General features: G+C 37.9%; 1 protein-coding gene across 1 annotated transcript in view; it reads right to left on the minus strand.

Annotated features, from left to right (window-relative positions):
- Positions 1-14,068, minus strand: part of LOC127445614 (ubiquitin carboxyl-terminal hydrolase 13-like) — a 38,361-nt gene extending 24,293 nt beyond the window's left edge. Inside the window, exons 1-10 of the mRNA XM_051705790.1 lie at positions 13,836-14,068; positions 10,548-10,673; positions 8,041-8,101; positions 4,813-4,934; positions 3,784-3,926; positions 1,776-1,960; positions 1,494-1,588; positions 855-1,045; positions 525-596; positions 209-302 (exon numbers count right to left, since the gene is read on the minus strand). Of these exons, the coding sequence (XP_051561750.1) occupies positions 209-302; positions 525-596; positions 855-1,045; positions 1,494-1,588; positions 1,776-1,960; positions 3,784-3,926; positions 4,813-4,934; positions 8,041-8,101; positions 10,548-10,673; positions 13,836-13,946 (1,200 nt within the window). The 5' untranslated portion in view covers positions 13,947-14,068. The remainder of the gene's footprint in view (positions 1-208; positions 303-524; positions 597-854; positions 1,046-1,493; positions 1,589-1,775; positions 1,961-3,783; positions 3,927-4,812; positions 4,935-8,040; positions 8,102-10,547; positions 10,674-13,835) is intronic.
- Between the last annotated feature and the right edge of the window lie 2,406 nt (positions 14,069-16,474).

The raw sequence follows: 16,474 nt of genomic DNA on the forward strand, positions 1-16,474 counted from the left end.
TTTTAACATAAAAAATCACACACTTTACATTTAATGTTGCTTGGGTCTCAGATATATAACTGTTAGTCATAATAGGTACGGTATTGGTCTTGCAACCCAGTAAGACATCACACAAAGTGATGCAACTGCAGAATATCCTGTTAGAATAAACAAAATTATTTGAATCTATTCAAACAAAATATCAAGCAAGACAGACCAAGTCAAATACCTTGTATTCTTCTTTTATCACCTGTTCAATGAGTTCTGATTTCATTGGAGGTTTAGAGTACTGGCCTGAGAGAAGTCCATGGCCTAGTTTCGCCCTTGAAAAATAAGAACACAAACGTTTCCTTTAGATGGCATCTATAAATTATACAATATTTGCACAATGCAATAAAAATTATAATATTGCATTGAATGATACTGAATAAAAATTCATAGCAATACTGAAGAAAGTTCGAAAGTTTCTGGAAAACAAATATTTGTAATGTTTATAATTTAATATTTAACATGGATATTGATGTTCCACGACAAAAAGCACCAACATCTGTGTGTTGAAGTCCTGAGTTGGATCAAGAGGTGAGTAGTCAAATATTCTCTGTAGACTCCCAACATACCTGAGATATAAATACAGGAAAGAAAGCAATAATTACATATTGTCACATATTAAATTGACTGAGACCTCAACCAGATATTATACACCTGGCAGGCTTCTTGTCAAGTGAATCAAAATCATTAACAGATAAAAAAATAAAAGTGAAATTAGAGTGAGAGATGGCACGGATTATGAGACTAAAAAAGAAAGTTTATTATTATTAAGATACACCTAATGACAATGGAAGGAAGATGTAGTAGAGGGTTGTATGAATACTCACGCTCTCTGAAACTCTGGAATACTGAACAGAACTTGCATAGTGGTGCCAAGGTAGCAGCTGTTGCCAAGGTTTTTGATGCCTGTATATCCTGAGCCATAGACAGGCTTCAGCTTTAGCCCCGTCTCCTGAATCACTTCCCAGTCGCTCACTCGCAGCTGCACGTGGTTGTCTGTATGGTTGCCATTCTCTGTCTGTGAGGGATGCACACAGACATGTGAATTTACACTGGAAAATAAGTGGCGACCCAACACAGTACCAAACCTTTTATCTTGCATAGTTTTGTTCAAAGTTTTTTGAGAATGAGGGTATGTCATGCAACCTGTTATTTCCTAATTTGTGAGTAAAGTGAGTATTCGTTGAATGTATAGCCTTTAACGTCAAGGATTCTCCTTTTAAATGTTTACATGCCTATTTATTTTGCTATGCTAATTATGTACAGTTATATGGTTAGTTTCATTTTGTCATTTGCCTTCAGCATTGTTTTTTCCCTGTTATCTGAGACACTTTTTCCCATTTTGGGGTCATGACCCATCATTTGTGAACTACTGCTATAGTCTACATTTTACATAAGGTCTTTTGATGTTTAGTACTGAACCAAAAAATTACAATCAGTCATTGCTAAAAGAGAGAAAAACATACCCTTTGCATTTGCAGCATATCTATTCCGAAGTGTAACAAATGTTCTGATATGTGAGGATCGAGCACTGCTTCTTCTTCATCGAAGGAATAAACATCTGCGAAAGAGAGTAATGAATAAAGATGAAATACTCGTACACCATTTCTTCCATGAAAAACTAAATTACTATTGATTGATCTGGTTGTTTGTACAAATTACGTACAAGGTTACAATTTTTGTTTTATAAATGTGAACCAATGTATTTCCTGAAATACTCTAAAAAACTGTCATGTAGAGATACTAACCTGCTCCATCTGGTGTTATTGTGTCAAGCTTAACTGCCAGGGGGAAGTTGGTTTCTCTGTAGTGCTCAAGGGCATGTCCATTCCCTCCACTCCCATCAAAGAACCATTTCCCACAGAGGACAGATCCATCCGTCAAGTTTAGCCATAGGTTCTCTCTCATTTCACACTTGGCGCACTTCCAGCCACTAATAGAACATAAACCATATTGAAGACACAAACACTTGCTCTGTCATCTACTAATTATTTGCTGCAAAAAAAAAAAAAAAAAAAAAGATTCTTAAACTGTTTAAACTAAGCCAAGATCACAGTCTCTGATTATGAGACAATTTTAAATACATCTCTACAGCAGTGGTTCTCAACTGGTTTTGCCTCAAGACTAAGATTTTACATCAAGTAGTGTCAAGTAGACATTGTTTATTGCACAAAAGTAAACAAAGATTTCCTTAAAAAACAAACACTGAAATGTAGTAGTATTAATAATAGATATAGAGCCATATTTTAAGAGCGCTAGCACTAAGCGCAGCGCAATGCCATAAGTCATACACACAAAGTCAGTGGGCATGGCCAGGAACGTTTGGTATTTTCATGCAAGCATGCACTAAGTCTAGGCGCAAGTGGGTTTGGCAAAATTACATGCGCAAAGCACTAATAGAATGGGTCAAGTGCAATTTAATTCTTCTCTGTCTGTGTCCTATTATATAGTCATATAGTAAAGACAGCATATTCATAAGAAGTTGATAGTGTAAATGGACTGTATGCAATGATTTAGAAGAATAGAAATATGGACTTGCACTCTTTTGTGCATTAAATGCATCCTTGTTGTATGTCAGGCATATTTCTATAACAGTGACGCTCCTTTTATACGCATGGAAAATGTGGTTCTTGTCAGGACTTGGATTTACGCTCCAGTAAATTATAAAGAATGTAAGTATTATTAATATTTTTAATCTACTGACATGGCTAGTATTAACAGTGATTGTATCGGAACTCACTTCCACTTCTTGTTAATTCTGAAAAATCAAATTCATTTATTGAAACACGAAAAAATTTAAAATAAACCAAATATATTTCTAAATTCAAATCACACTTCAAATGAAAAGAAAATATAATCAAAATAATGAAGTTGTGCCACTTCATTAACATACAATACACACACAGTTTGCGCGCATACACCCACAGATAGCGCAAACACTCCCACCCACGCCCACTTGCATAGGCACGACAATTGCACTTAGAACTTGTGCACTCATGAAAATAGAGCCCATAATATATAATAAAATATTAAATAAAAAATAATAATTAAACAGTTAAAATAATATACATTTTCGCAGCCAATAATCTAGCACACAAAACGTTATGGTCAACACAAACCATGTTTATCCTCTTAGCAAATATTTTATGTAATCTGGGTCATTTTACCTTGCATAGATTTGTTCAAGGCTTTTGAGGAAGAGGGCATTTTAATGCAACCTGCACATGTTGGCATCTTCCTAATCTAGACTATTTCTATGAAGAGGTAGAAGAATTTGTGCCAAAATACAGTAGAGTTTGATTAGACTCAGCCTTTGAAGTCAACAACAGAAGATATGGGAAGAGTTTTCTCCTCCCTTTCAAAAGTTGATAAGTTTATTTATTTTCCAATCCTAAATATGCATGATTGTATGGTTAGTTGGATTTTATTATTTGCATTTAGCATTAATTTTCCCCTGCTGTCCACGACCCTATCAGAACAGACCTCCAACCCAATTTTGGGTCACAACCCACAAGTTGAGAACCACCAATAGCATGCATTGCCCCATAGATCTCAAAGAGTTCTCCTGAGTATTTTAATAAGGTATCTCCTAAAAAAAAATTCCACCTCCTCAACACACATGTACAGATTGTTTGATATTATTCCACTTGGCATGGAAGGCAGACATATCCAATTCAAGCTGTGTTCTAAAGAAAGCATCAGTCATCTCTAGCGTACTAGGAGGTCCATATGACACTGGGCTCCCATGCAACCAACCTGGGAGGAATCCGAACGTCATTCTCCTGCTGTCTGAGACTTCTGGCATGTCTAGATACTTGGATCTCCTCTTCCCATGAATCAGACTCCTTTTTTTTGTATGGAGATGGAGCATTGAGGACAGCGTCACAGGCTATTGTCACCTGAAAGTTACAGAGACATATGAACATAAGTAACATCAAACTGTATGTAATAATAATTGTAAGTGCTTAAGTAATCACAGTCAGTTGGAAAGTCGTGCAGACTACAGCTAATCGGATTAATTTTAAGCCAAATCTGAATCCTGAGCAGACAGGTTACACAGTGCAATTAGATAACTAGGTAATAAGCATTAGCGAAGTAACAGTTGGTATGTAAGCACTCCATGCAATTGCCAGTGTCTACAATACAAACGATGTGTCTCTGTGTGTTTATTTGTGTGCATCTAAATGTGTTGTATGAACAAGTACTTAACAAAACTGGGCCTAATTCATTTTCATACACCATGGGTATTGATAGATCGAGATATTGGCCAGATTAACCTGACAATATTTGGCAATTTGAGAAATCTTGCAACAGCCTTGTGGAAAATGCACGTTTTCTTTTTTCTTTTTCTTTTTATGTTTTGGGGAATTTTTAGTGAATACTGTGTAAATTCGCTATCAATAATCATTCATAATTCATAATTTCATTCAAAAGCATTACTCTTTAATAACAATAAAAACACAAAACATGCTGTGTAACAATGTAGAAATACTGTATTTATGAGAATTTATATAGGAAATAATTTTGTTTTGTGTTTAGAGTATAACAATATCATCTTTTACTGGTGAAATGAGAAAAATACAAAAGACAAAATATACAACATCTCATGATATCAGTGTACACAATGAGAGAAATAAACAGTGAGTATATACAGTACCTAAGTTTATCTGTAGACAGAATAAAAGTGATGTTTGCAGGCAAGTACTGAAACTCAAACAGAACTCAAATCAGGACTTTAGCATGCAGAGCTTAAGGGAGCATGAACGCACACACACACTCACTAACCAGTGCGGGCAACTCCTCAATATTTGGTAAAGGAATCTCAAAGTGGTCTGGAAATATGACAAGCTTGGCTTCATCTTCATACTCATAATCATCTCCATTAAAATCACGGTTAAGTTCTAAATCTTCAGGAAAGGAAGCAAAGAGAGTTATTTTTAATCAAGAGTTGATGGGATGACTGTACTGAGAACAAGTGCTTAAAAAATATCCCAAAAATTATTAATAAACACTTGAAGAAACTGCACAAAATGTAAACACTAGAAAAGGGATTTCTCTTCATATACGTCATATAAGAGAAGGACGAAGACAAATGTTTCAGCCTTGTGTCACTGGTATACTTCTGCTGTAACATGTTTTCTTTAGCTGCCTTAATTGAATCAATATCCGAACAGCACATTTTTTTTATCCAACATAAATATTTTAGGTTAATATTTTGATCCATAAGGGAAAGTGTACATTTTAAGTGCCTTTGTCAGTTTTTAACTTTTTTGCAGCTCACTCAGGTGCACTGAGCAATAGTTTAGTTTATGTTGTGCTGACACCTAACGGCATACATTCAGCATCAAGCAATAGCAAAGTTTTTCAGGTACCGATGCCATTGTACAAAATGTTCTATTCACAGTCAGCCTTGATTCATTTTTTCCGTGAGTAAAGGCATCTAATTACTGGGGAATATTAACATACTGGTTGTATGATCTCAACATGGTGGCACTCATAATTGTGCACCCAGCACTTGCCGCAGACTTGCCGCAAGTTCGCCACTGATTATTTTCACATGCAAATGAGTATTGCAACAAACTTGCAGCAAATTGTCCATTGCTGCCAAAAGTTTGCTGCAGGTTCACCACTACCGGTGAAGAGCTGCAAATTTCTGGCAGACATTTGTGGCGAATCACAAGCTCATTTGCAAGTGAAAATAATAAGTGGCAAATTTGTGGCAAGTTTGTCAGAACTCTTGATTTTTTGTAAGGGAGCGCATGTAGTATAAGACAGTTTTTCACTATGACTGATTTGACTACTCTTTATCTTATGTGAGTGAACATCATTTTAAGCATATTTTTCAAAAGTACAATTAATTTCTTTCAGTTTAAAAGTAAAAAAAAAAAAACACTGAGTGCAGATGTACTGTAGATAACCAACACAATCCCACTGGAAATCGACATGTTGCTTCTGAAATGTCATATACCCTGAAACAAGGACGTAGATTTGGCTTGAATATTGGGGGGGTTGCAGCATGAAGCATCTACATGTTTCCATTGATCATGGTATAAATATTGGGTGGGTTGTACTTGCTTGTTTTGATTATTGGGGGGGTTACTTCCCCCCATCCCCCCCTGGAAACTACGCCCCTGCCCTGAACTAAATCCCATTAAGCCAAACTGACAAGCGGTATCCCCCATCAGTCATTTTTGGATCAATTCATGTGTAAACACATTTCTTTCTAGCGCTACTGATAGTGTGTTGTGCGAGCAGCCTCCGAGACACTTGTTCTGATCCCAATGAAACCAGGAAGTAATCGCATTCACATAAACAATGCTGAATGCTGTTTTCGCTCTTAAATTAAATTTTTACTCCACTGACAGTTAGGTTTAGGGTGGGTAGAGTTAATAAAATATGCCTACCTATTGACTGTATTACATCATTTACAACTAAAAATACTCTCGCTTTTGGCGCCATTTTGTGGGCATTTCACCCAGAAACTGGAGTGCACACTTGCCCATGCGTGGGAAGGCTCTGATTCGAATTTCAGTAAACAGACCGATTTCAGCAACAAAACTTTTCACCTAGTGTTGCCGAATTCACAGTGTGAGATAAGTGTGACAAATAAATAAAAATGTGGTCATGAATACAACAGAAATTGTAATTAATTATACAAGAATTCGAAAAATGTAGTTTAAAGTCATTTGAGAGAGAAGTAAGGCATGTCACACACTGCTTGATATGTCATGTCAACTACTTAAAATCTGATAAGTGATTGGATACCATAGCTGTCTTCATGTAATTATTGATAAACTATAGATTGACTGTTGATTGATTAAACTATAAAGCTTGACTGCGATCAACGGTATAATATTGGTCTCACAAATGTAGTCAAAATATATTATAGCATAGTGCTAAGTCACTGCAGTTTTATAAACTGAATTTAGAACAGAGACTCTTTATTCCTAGATGGAGTACTTGTATTAAAATGAATGGGAGAAATTGGAACACCCAGTAAGGTGGATGTAGAAAAGGAAGTCCTGTCATACAGCTAAAAGAGCCAATCCCTTTCTAGATACAGACATTGCCTGTCAGTAAACTCGAAATAGCACATGTGTATTAGCTGACCCTTAGCATCATCAGCTAAAAAAGCACAACTTATGATACCATTGTTGTCACATTTTACTGCTGATTTAAAATATGTACATTTATCATTATCTTGACCAACAGTTTTGAAGATTTCGGTCTTTCCCCATTCAAGTAGATAGGAGCTTGTATCAATAGAAAATAGCTGCCCGGGAGAGTTCCCAATTGTGGACTGAACTGCCTTAAAAGGGGACTTCGATTTAAAGGCAAATAGAGCCTTAATATAGGGTATACCTTAATATATTATTTTGAAGACAACATGCCAGTTAAATTAGATTTTACATTTCAATTTCAAGGGTTTTGTCTGTGGTCTGATAACATGGCTATGCAATCTGATTAGATCATCAGACTAAAAGAAGACACCTGATCAACACTGATATTATCTTTAATAGATTAGTCAGAGTTGTCTAAATGTCATACCTGGCAAGGCACTGAGGGTTAACTAAATGACTGGCATCTTTTCTGACATATTGCCCTCAAACAGAGGAGTCATTTATATTGATTGGATGCACGAGAATAAAAGACCCCTGGTCCCCCTCCTCCTACGTCACCCCTCCAATGGTAGAAGTGTGTCAGCCTGGGGGGTTGATAGGGCACAGCAGCTGACAGGCATAGCAGCCCACTGTAAACCAACCCTCCACAGCAGAAGATTAGGCCAGTGCAACCATGTGGCACCTTAGATTTAGAACAGTTACTGACTACATATACAAATAAATAAGCTAAATTTAGCCCCAGCCAGGGATGAGTGAGGTTGCTAAACAGAATAATATGAGACTTATTCAAAAGGGTTCAAGGTACCATCACATGACTCTATTTTGGGTTTTAGACTAGGTTAAAAATGTTTTTTTTTTTTTCTTTTTTTTTTTTACTTCAAAACAGACTTACCTAAAAATACTTTTCCATTTCTTCTTCTTGGTAAGGCACCCCCTGCAGCACCTGTGGCTTTCTGTAATTACAGCAGGAAACAACAAGGGTAATAAAGTGTAACATAGTCTACAAAAGCATTTGAAGCCCCTATCATGGGTGTGTATACAGACTAACATGGGAGTGTATATACACCAAATATTACTGACTCATGGTCAGAACCAAAACAATCATGTATCTATATGGTGTACAGATAAAAACTTTAAAGAAAGAAAAGATTGCACTGTAAAAAACAAACATGGTAGAAATCAGTTGTTTAGAAAAGAGACATACTGAATGGGTAATGTTGACAGACTTCTTAAGTAAAAACTGCAGACACAAGAGCTACAGGAATAAGGTCAGCCATTTCTGGACAGATTCAGACATTAAATAAAATAACAGCTCTTATCCAGTCCATCTAGGTTCAGTTGAACCTAAGAGGACACCATTAAACAATTAATTCCTATTCCAAATGACCGATCAATCAACATCAGGCCAATGTATTAGAGTAAGATGAAAATCAACAGAAGTGCTTCTCTCAAATTATTCTTTATGAATTTGGACTGAAAGACCATGGTTACAATTAAAAAAATGAGATGGCACCTTTTTGTCTAATTCTGATGACTTTTATGAGACTTTTAAAACAATCGTATTGCATTCATTACATATTTCCTGACAAACAACATGAAAGACCTTGTGTAAAACTGGTGTTTTAAATAATCCAGCACTGGAAATGTATCTACTGCATGTAAACGTTTTTTGAATTCTTATTATTGCCTTTTTATTATAGGGATTTGTGTTAAATTATATTCTTGGTAATCTAATGTCTATGGACAACATTTGTGCAACATAATGGCAATTACTACATACAATAATTTTGACTCATTCCTCAAGATTATAAAAAAGGGAGGGAGGACGGAAGAAAGAAAGAAAGAAAGAGAGGGAGGATGGAAGGAAGGAAGGAAGGAAGGGAGGGAGTTATATTTATATTATAAGTTATATTTTATATTATTTCAATATAATCACTTTTGCATTATATTTATAGTAACAACCATTAAATTTACACATAATTTTTTATCTATTAGTTAATGATTAAGCTATGTTGTCAGCAGGGTTGGGGAGTAACGCAATACATGTAACAGGATTACGTATTTAAAATACAAAATATTAGTAACTGTATTCCACTACAGTTACAATTTAAATCATTGGTAATTAGAATACAGTTACATTCAAAAAGTATTTTGATTACTGAAGAGATTACTTTGCATTTTATTGTCATTTGTTTCATTTAATATTTAGTCCTTTCAGATGGAAAACATTTATACATATAAATGATGCGATCCAAAGTGCATTTGAACAGCAGTGAAACACTTTCTTATGATGTGATACAGTCATACGAGCTGACAGAGAAGTAAGTTTGAAGTAAGTTTGGAGCAGAAGAAATAGAAATAAACCTTGTGTAAATTGTCAGCTTTACGCTAAGCTAAAATGCTATTTCTAGACATTTTACATGCACATGTTACCAGGCACAATCATATTTTTTTTATCAAGAAAATTCACGCTGGATCCTAATTTCTAGTAAGACCTTTGATATTAGGGCAAAAATCATATTCTTGATAATAATTTTTTTATTGTTTTCCTGTAAAAAAATATCTAAAAATCCTTAAAATAAGATCAGTTAGATTTATCTTGTTTTTCAGAGAATGTATTTTTAACATGTGTATTTTGTCTTACTGTACTGGCAGAGTTTTTATAATCAAAACAAGTGAAAAAATCTACCAGTGCTGAAGAAGTAATCCAAAGTATTTAGAATACGTTACTGACCTTGAGTAATCTAACGGAATATGTTACAAATTACATTTTACAGCATGTATTCTGTAATCTGTAGTGGAATACATTTCAAAAGTAACCTTCCCAACCCTGGTTGTCAGTAACACTACACTGTCGCTGTCCTTTTCTGCATATTGCGGCCCCCTTCAGCATATCGTGGCGCCCTTTTGCGGCCCTCTTCAGCCATTCACGGCCCGTTCAGCATAACGCAGCGACCCGTTTCATCTTATCGCCACCCGTTCGGCCCCGTTTTGTGGCCGGCCCATCAGGAAAAGTCCCGGTTCTCCCTATGGCCAGTCCGCCCCTGCTTCGGCCCTCTTTCCTTCCTATGTTGTTGTTATGGATACTGCTCAGTAAAATCAGTAACATATTATACTGGGTTTTTCTTTAAATTAAAGGAATGGTTTCAGTTTTGTTGACGTTAAATCTTTGGAACACTATCAAGAAGAACTAAATTAGAATAAAAAAATTCCAGAATAACAGAAACTACAAAAATTAAATTACCACAAACTACATGTGAACATGCCAAGTTAGTTCATTAAAGTAAGAAATAAAATAAATAAACAAAACATTTATTTCTTCAGTTAAGTTTTAAGCAATTGTCTGAAGTCTATTCAAGAACAGGCAAAAAATAAATAAAAAATTGTCAGTGTTCTTACCTCTTTCACATGCCGTTTTAAGTGCATGTAAACACTCTGTCCAGATTTCCGGTAATGTCTCTCCACGTGTTCTCTTCCGAAACCCAAGAATGAGTTCATACACACATACAGACCTCCTTCTGATTCCTTGAAAACACAAGAATTATGTTAAGACAAACATGACCATGAAATATTATGAATTCATGTTAAACATACTTTTATAAACAACTGTTCGCAATGTACAACTTTTAATTTCATGTTCTAATTTCAGGACAAATGTAAACAAAAACTTATGTTTCAAACTACAGCTATTAAAGATTAGAGCAGGCAGTTCAAATCAAGACACAGCCCAGATCAGCATAATTAGTATAATTAACATATAAAATATAACTAAAATAATTAACATGATAAAGGAACATATGCATGAATAGAGGACCCACTCCCACATATCAGTACATAATCTGCATCATCTGTATACTTTTAACAGACTGATTACTGCAGCGCATAAAATACTGAATTGAACCTACAGTATAATCTGTGAAATTACAAAATACGTGCATGTACAATATGTCCAAACATATTACTCTGTGAGCAGTCTCCTTTTACAATAGTGAATTTACCTCAAATATTTAAATATTTATAATATACCCTGGTTTACTGGTATCATATTAATATAAGGGACAATTTTTTTCAAATACTTTGCAGTAATTATTCAGTAACATATCAAAGTAACAAAGTTATCATCTGTTATCATCACTCTACCATGATACTGCCAAAGAATACTTTTTTAAGGGTATATCAGACTTTGGTTAGAAGGAAAGATTACACATTATGCATCATCAGGGGCAGACTAGCCATCAGGAGCACCGGGAGTTTTCCCGGTGGGCCACGGGGTAATTTGGGCCAGCCCGTTGCTATGCAAGTACCGGCCCATCCTACAGGCAAAATAGGCAGCCGCCCTAGGCTCCAACATGCCTGCGTGGACCCCATTACAGAGCGAATATTCAATGATCTCTATAGGTAAAGCCGATACAATGGCTTTTATTTTGAAAAAACGAAATGACATTTATTTTTAAATTACTAACACATTGTAGCGCATTTTCATTTGTGCACATTTCTTCCGTTCCTCCTGTGGACCTAATTTTTTGACATTCAAATCACAATAATGGTGTCAACCAAAGACAACATATTAAGATAAGCTCTGAATAACCACAAAATGACAAATAACTGCAAATTACAACAAATACAATAACAGCAGCATATATAAAATCTGCAAACAGTAAAGCTATGAGCAGTACATAGTAATTTGCATAATTTATTCTTAACGCAGGGAGCTGAAGTGTAACTTGCTGAATATTGCTCACGCCTAATAAAAATGCAGAAAATAAGATTACTTTGTGGCAATTTGAGTCTTTGAGGCTTACTTTGTTTAAAGGACAGCACTTGTAAAAGCAAAGGACTTTTCACTTTTTCTCAAGAATAATCTGGGGAAGGAATTAAAACATTGCAGATATAAAGACGTATCAAACTCACACAGAGTGAAAATATGAGCAGTTAATCTGCAAAATATCTGCAAAGATCTAGACTTTAAGAGGTGTGCTATTATTTTGCCATATATTTATATTTGTTTATATTTACATATGTACATATTCTGGCTAGCTTTGTTTTCATTGCTTTTTTTGAATAAAAATGTACACATATTTAAGTGGGTAATTGACATGAAATTTGAAGCATTGTCATCAGTGTCCTGCTGAGTGACACATCATTTTATGATCTTTTATAACTATATATACATATATAATATATTATTTTTATACTTGTTGTTTCCAAAACCTCATATTAACTAAGACAATATTTTATTTGCACTTCTAGAAAAAAGTTGAAAGGTGATTAAGATTTTTTAAAAACTTTGAAGAAATGCTGACTTGTCACAGCACATTAAATACACATTTTCCCTTGAACTTTCAAGTACATTTTAACCTAATGTGTTTGGAAAAAAGTATTCGGACATGTTATTTGTCTGAGCTATAAAGTGCTTATATTTAGTGTTTTCTCTAAAAAATCCACTCATCACATTTACAGTGGTTTTATATGTTTTAAAGTTATGACAATTTTTACACTGGTGGGGCCCGATGTCATGATTAGCAGTCAATAGAAATGTCTCTTTATTTAACCCATAATTTTGAGATTGAGTCGGAAAATGAAGTCAATGAGCCGGTGTGTTATGGTGTGGTGTGTTGCGGGCTGGGTTTGGTGGGCTGCTCTGGGCCAGAAAGTCCAGGGCCACTTGTTAGTCCCAGTCCGCCCCTGTGCATCATAATAATGTCATAATGTTTCTTCATGCTTTTAATAAAAAATATTATTAAGTGTTTCAATTTTTCTTCTTTAAATATTAAAAAGTTTATCAGTGACAGAAAATATGAACAAATAAGCTATCTCCAAAATTAACCTGAATCCAAACACAGGTGTTACATGGCCAGTGTGTGTGGATTTGGGTGTTGAGGGCCCACCAGACTGAAAAAAACCTGTCAGTACTAGCTCCTGGTGACACATGAGTTTGAACAGAGAGTGTGTAAAAATAACCTTAGTCTGACATGAACTCCAAACAGCTGAGTCACCTTTAAAACGTTTTACGCTGGGAGCTAGTTGTGGACTAAACTCACTAACAGCTAGTCAAAATGATCATTTTTATGATATGCTTGATATTTTGTGCTCAGCAGCTCTACACTTGTATACGAATGACAACCCACATTGACCTGGATTGTATTTACAGGTCATGGGAATAGCTGCTTCTTATTACAGTACATTTGGGAAATCCCAGTTTTACATTTCACATTTAGTGACAGAGCAGCTGTTATTGTTATATTGATATAAAAGAGAGAAATCCCCAACAAAAGTACAGAATAATCGCAAACAGCCTAAGTCTTCAAGAGCTGAGTGATGGGAAGGATGTCGAATGCATAACAAGGGGGGGGGAATGATTATCGCTTTGTCACGCCTTTAAAACAGAGGACACAAATTTTACCCACTACAGGTCAGCTTTCAGCCTGGCTCTGTTTATGATATCCTAATACACCTGAATCGCGAATAACGCCAATGCAGAGAAGGATCCATCGCCCACTTCAAGATGTAAACATAAGTGTATTATTTATTTATTTCTGAAGGCTGTCACATAAGTCCAGCGGGAGAATAGTGGGCGAGGAACCCCCGTCTCGCGCTCTACGCAGCTTTTCACGTGCGTCCGTGGGAAGAAAGTGCGCTGATGTTTTTTCTTACGTTCATGCAGCAATAATTTGACAAAATACTCACAGGAGAGTCGTAGGAAAAAGCGCATTCACTCTTGAAAACCCTGTCTCCTGTCCTCGGTACTCTAATGGTGGGCATGTACGGGACCAGTAGCTCTCCCAGATCTGTAGCCATCTTCACATTCCTGCTGCTCGCACCACTATGAGACCACTATGAGACTCACAGGAGCAGCGTGTCAGGCAGAGGATGAGATGGTGCTATTTTTAAATCATACAGACACTACATTCCTCATGGACCGAGGGATATGACGACGAAAACATTGGGGCATGGATGAAGGGTGGCGGGGGTGTATAGGGGAGGGAAACAATGGGTGTCCCTTTCAATAATATGACCGAGTTAAAGACAGTTTCAGATTGGATATTCGACGGATTTTCGCCTGTAGTTTTCCTTACGCATTTAGGGACTGTCAACAGTGACAAATCTAATTTTTCACATTTCAGTAGCTCTTTATCCATTGCTCCAAAAACTTTAAAAACTGGTTCTAGCTGACCCAATGGAACAGGCACATATTGCACACACTTTGTTTTTGTAGATTTACATCAAGCACTGTTTTAAATTCTTTATTAAAATGTGTTAAATTCCAATACTAATAGGTACAGAATATCCACTGACTACCCTTCTATATTGCAGACCCTTTAGTTTGTCCATTTTCATCTCACATGATTTTAATTAAATTTTTTGATATTTGGAATTTTAATAGCTCTTTGGTCATGTGACCTAATGACCTCAAACAAGGGTCAGAATGTCCACTGACTACCCCTCTATATTGCACACCCTTTAGTTCGTCCAATTTCATCTCACATGATTTTACATAAAAAAAAATTTTTAAAAATGGGAGAGGAGGAGGCGGGAACCGGACGTATCAAAGTAATATTTAATGAAAACTTAAACAAAAAGATACAAACATAAACACACACATGGCAGCAGGGTGTGGCTCTGCCGGCAGGCTTTCCCCACCTTCCTCCAGACCTGGGAGGGAGACAAGGGGAGGGAAAAGGGAAGAGGGAAAGAGCGAGGCGGAGCAACAGTGAGAGAGAGAAAAAAAAAATTGCTCGCTGGTTCCCAGACATGCCGTCGCCTGGTCTTCAACCACTCCTCCACCTTCTGGCAGACGACAGCCGCTCCTTCCCGGGTGGACAGCAGCGAGTCCTCCGACCCCTGGCAGATGGAATGCCCCTCCAAGTTCTGGCTGCCGGTAGCGAGCCCCTCCGCCCCTGGCAGCGGCTCCACTGCTCCAGGGGTCCGGGAGCAAGCCCCTCCTCCCCTAGCGGACGGCGGCTGTTCCTCCAATCCCTCCACGTTCTAGCGGTCAGTGGCGAGCCCCTCCGCCCCTGGTAGCGGCTCCACCGCTCCAGGTGGCCGGCAGCGAGCCCCTCCTCCCCTCGTGGACGGCGGCCGTTCCTCCGCGTCCAGGCGGTCGGCAGCGACTCCTCAGTCTGTTGGATGGATGGCAGTGGTGAGGACTCCACAACAGTGCATCCCTCCTTCCCAGGTTTCGGCACCAATGTAACAGGGGGGATTAAAATGGGAAAGGAGGAGGCGGGAACCGGAGGAACCATCAAAGTAATATTTAATGAAAACTTTAAAAGGCGGTCAGAGCTCTTCAACTTCAGGCTCCGGAAGAGTTGATGACTTTCTTCCGGACTCTGACCAACCCGTTGCAGGATGGCTTTCTTTAAGTCTCCGTAAGCCAGGAGGCTCGTCGCTAGCAGTTGTTGAGCCGCGAGCTGGGCTTCCCCGGACAGTAGCGGGATGAGTCGGGCCGCCCACTGGCCGAGCGGCCAGCCCCAGATGTCGGCGGTGCGTTCAAACAGATCCAGGAACGCCTCTGGGTCGTCCGCCATCCCCATCTTCTGTAACGCAGGTAGGGGTAACGGCGTGTGGGTGTCCGGGGTCACGGCTGGGGATGCCTCCTGGCTGAGGAGGCTCCGGATCGCCTGTCGGTCCTCTGCTTGAGCGCGCATGAGCTCCACAAACCGGCGGTCTTGATCTTGCCGGAGCTCAAGCAGGGATCGCTGGTGGCTCCGATGTAAGCCAGCGAGGGCTTGGAGGATCTCAGCCAACTGGAAGGATTCTACGGGGCAACTTCCGTCCATCTTCAAACCTTTTCCCGGGTTTCGGCACCAGTGTAACACTTCTCAATGAAAGGAGGCGGCGAGAAGCAGATTTCCTGGTTCAGGTAGGCGTTTTATTCTCTTCACTGCGGCAGATATACTCTTTCAGGGTTTTCACTCCGTTCAATAATTCACTCTCAAAAATAAACAAACTTCTTCACAAAACACTCAATAGCTTCAACATGAAATGGAAACAGTTTGACAATGCTGCACATTTGTTTCTCTCTCTCTCGTCTACTTGCGGTGTGGCTCTTTTTATGCCACTCTCCCAGTGCTCACTGAAATTAGAGACAGGTGTTAGACATAATTTAGCTCAGGTGTAAGCGCCCTTACCGCTTTCTCTCTCTCCGGAGAGATGCTTGACCACGCCCCCGCTGCCACATATATATGTTTCTCACCCAAATTGATTGCATCGCTCAGAAGACAGTATATGAAACCATTGGATTATATTTATGCTGCGGCTTTATGTGCTTTTCAGAGCTTCAAAGGTCTGGTCACCATTCACATGAATTGAAAGGACCTATAAAG

Source organism: Myxocyprinus asiaticus, chromosome 9 (genome assembly GCF_019703515.2).
Source record: "Myxocyprinus asiaticus isolate MX2 ecotype Aquarium Trade chromosome 9, UBuf_Myxa_2, whole genome shotgun sequence".
NCBI classification, from domain to species: domain Eukaryota; kingdom Metazoa; phylum Chordata; class Actinopteri; order Cypriniformes; family Catostomidae; genus Myxocyprinus; species Myxocyprinus asiaticus.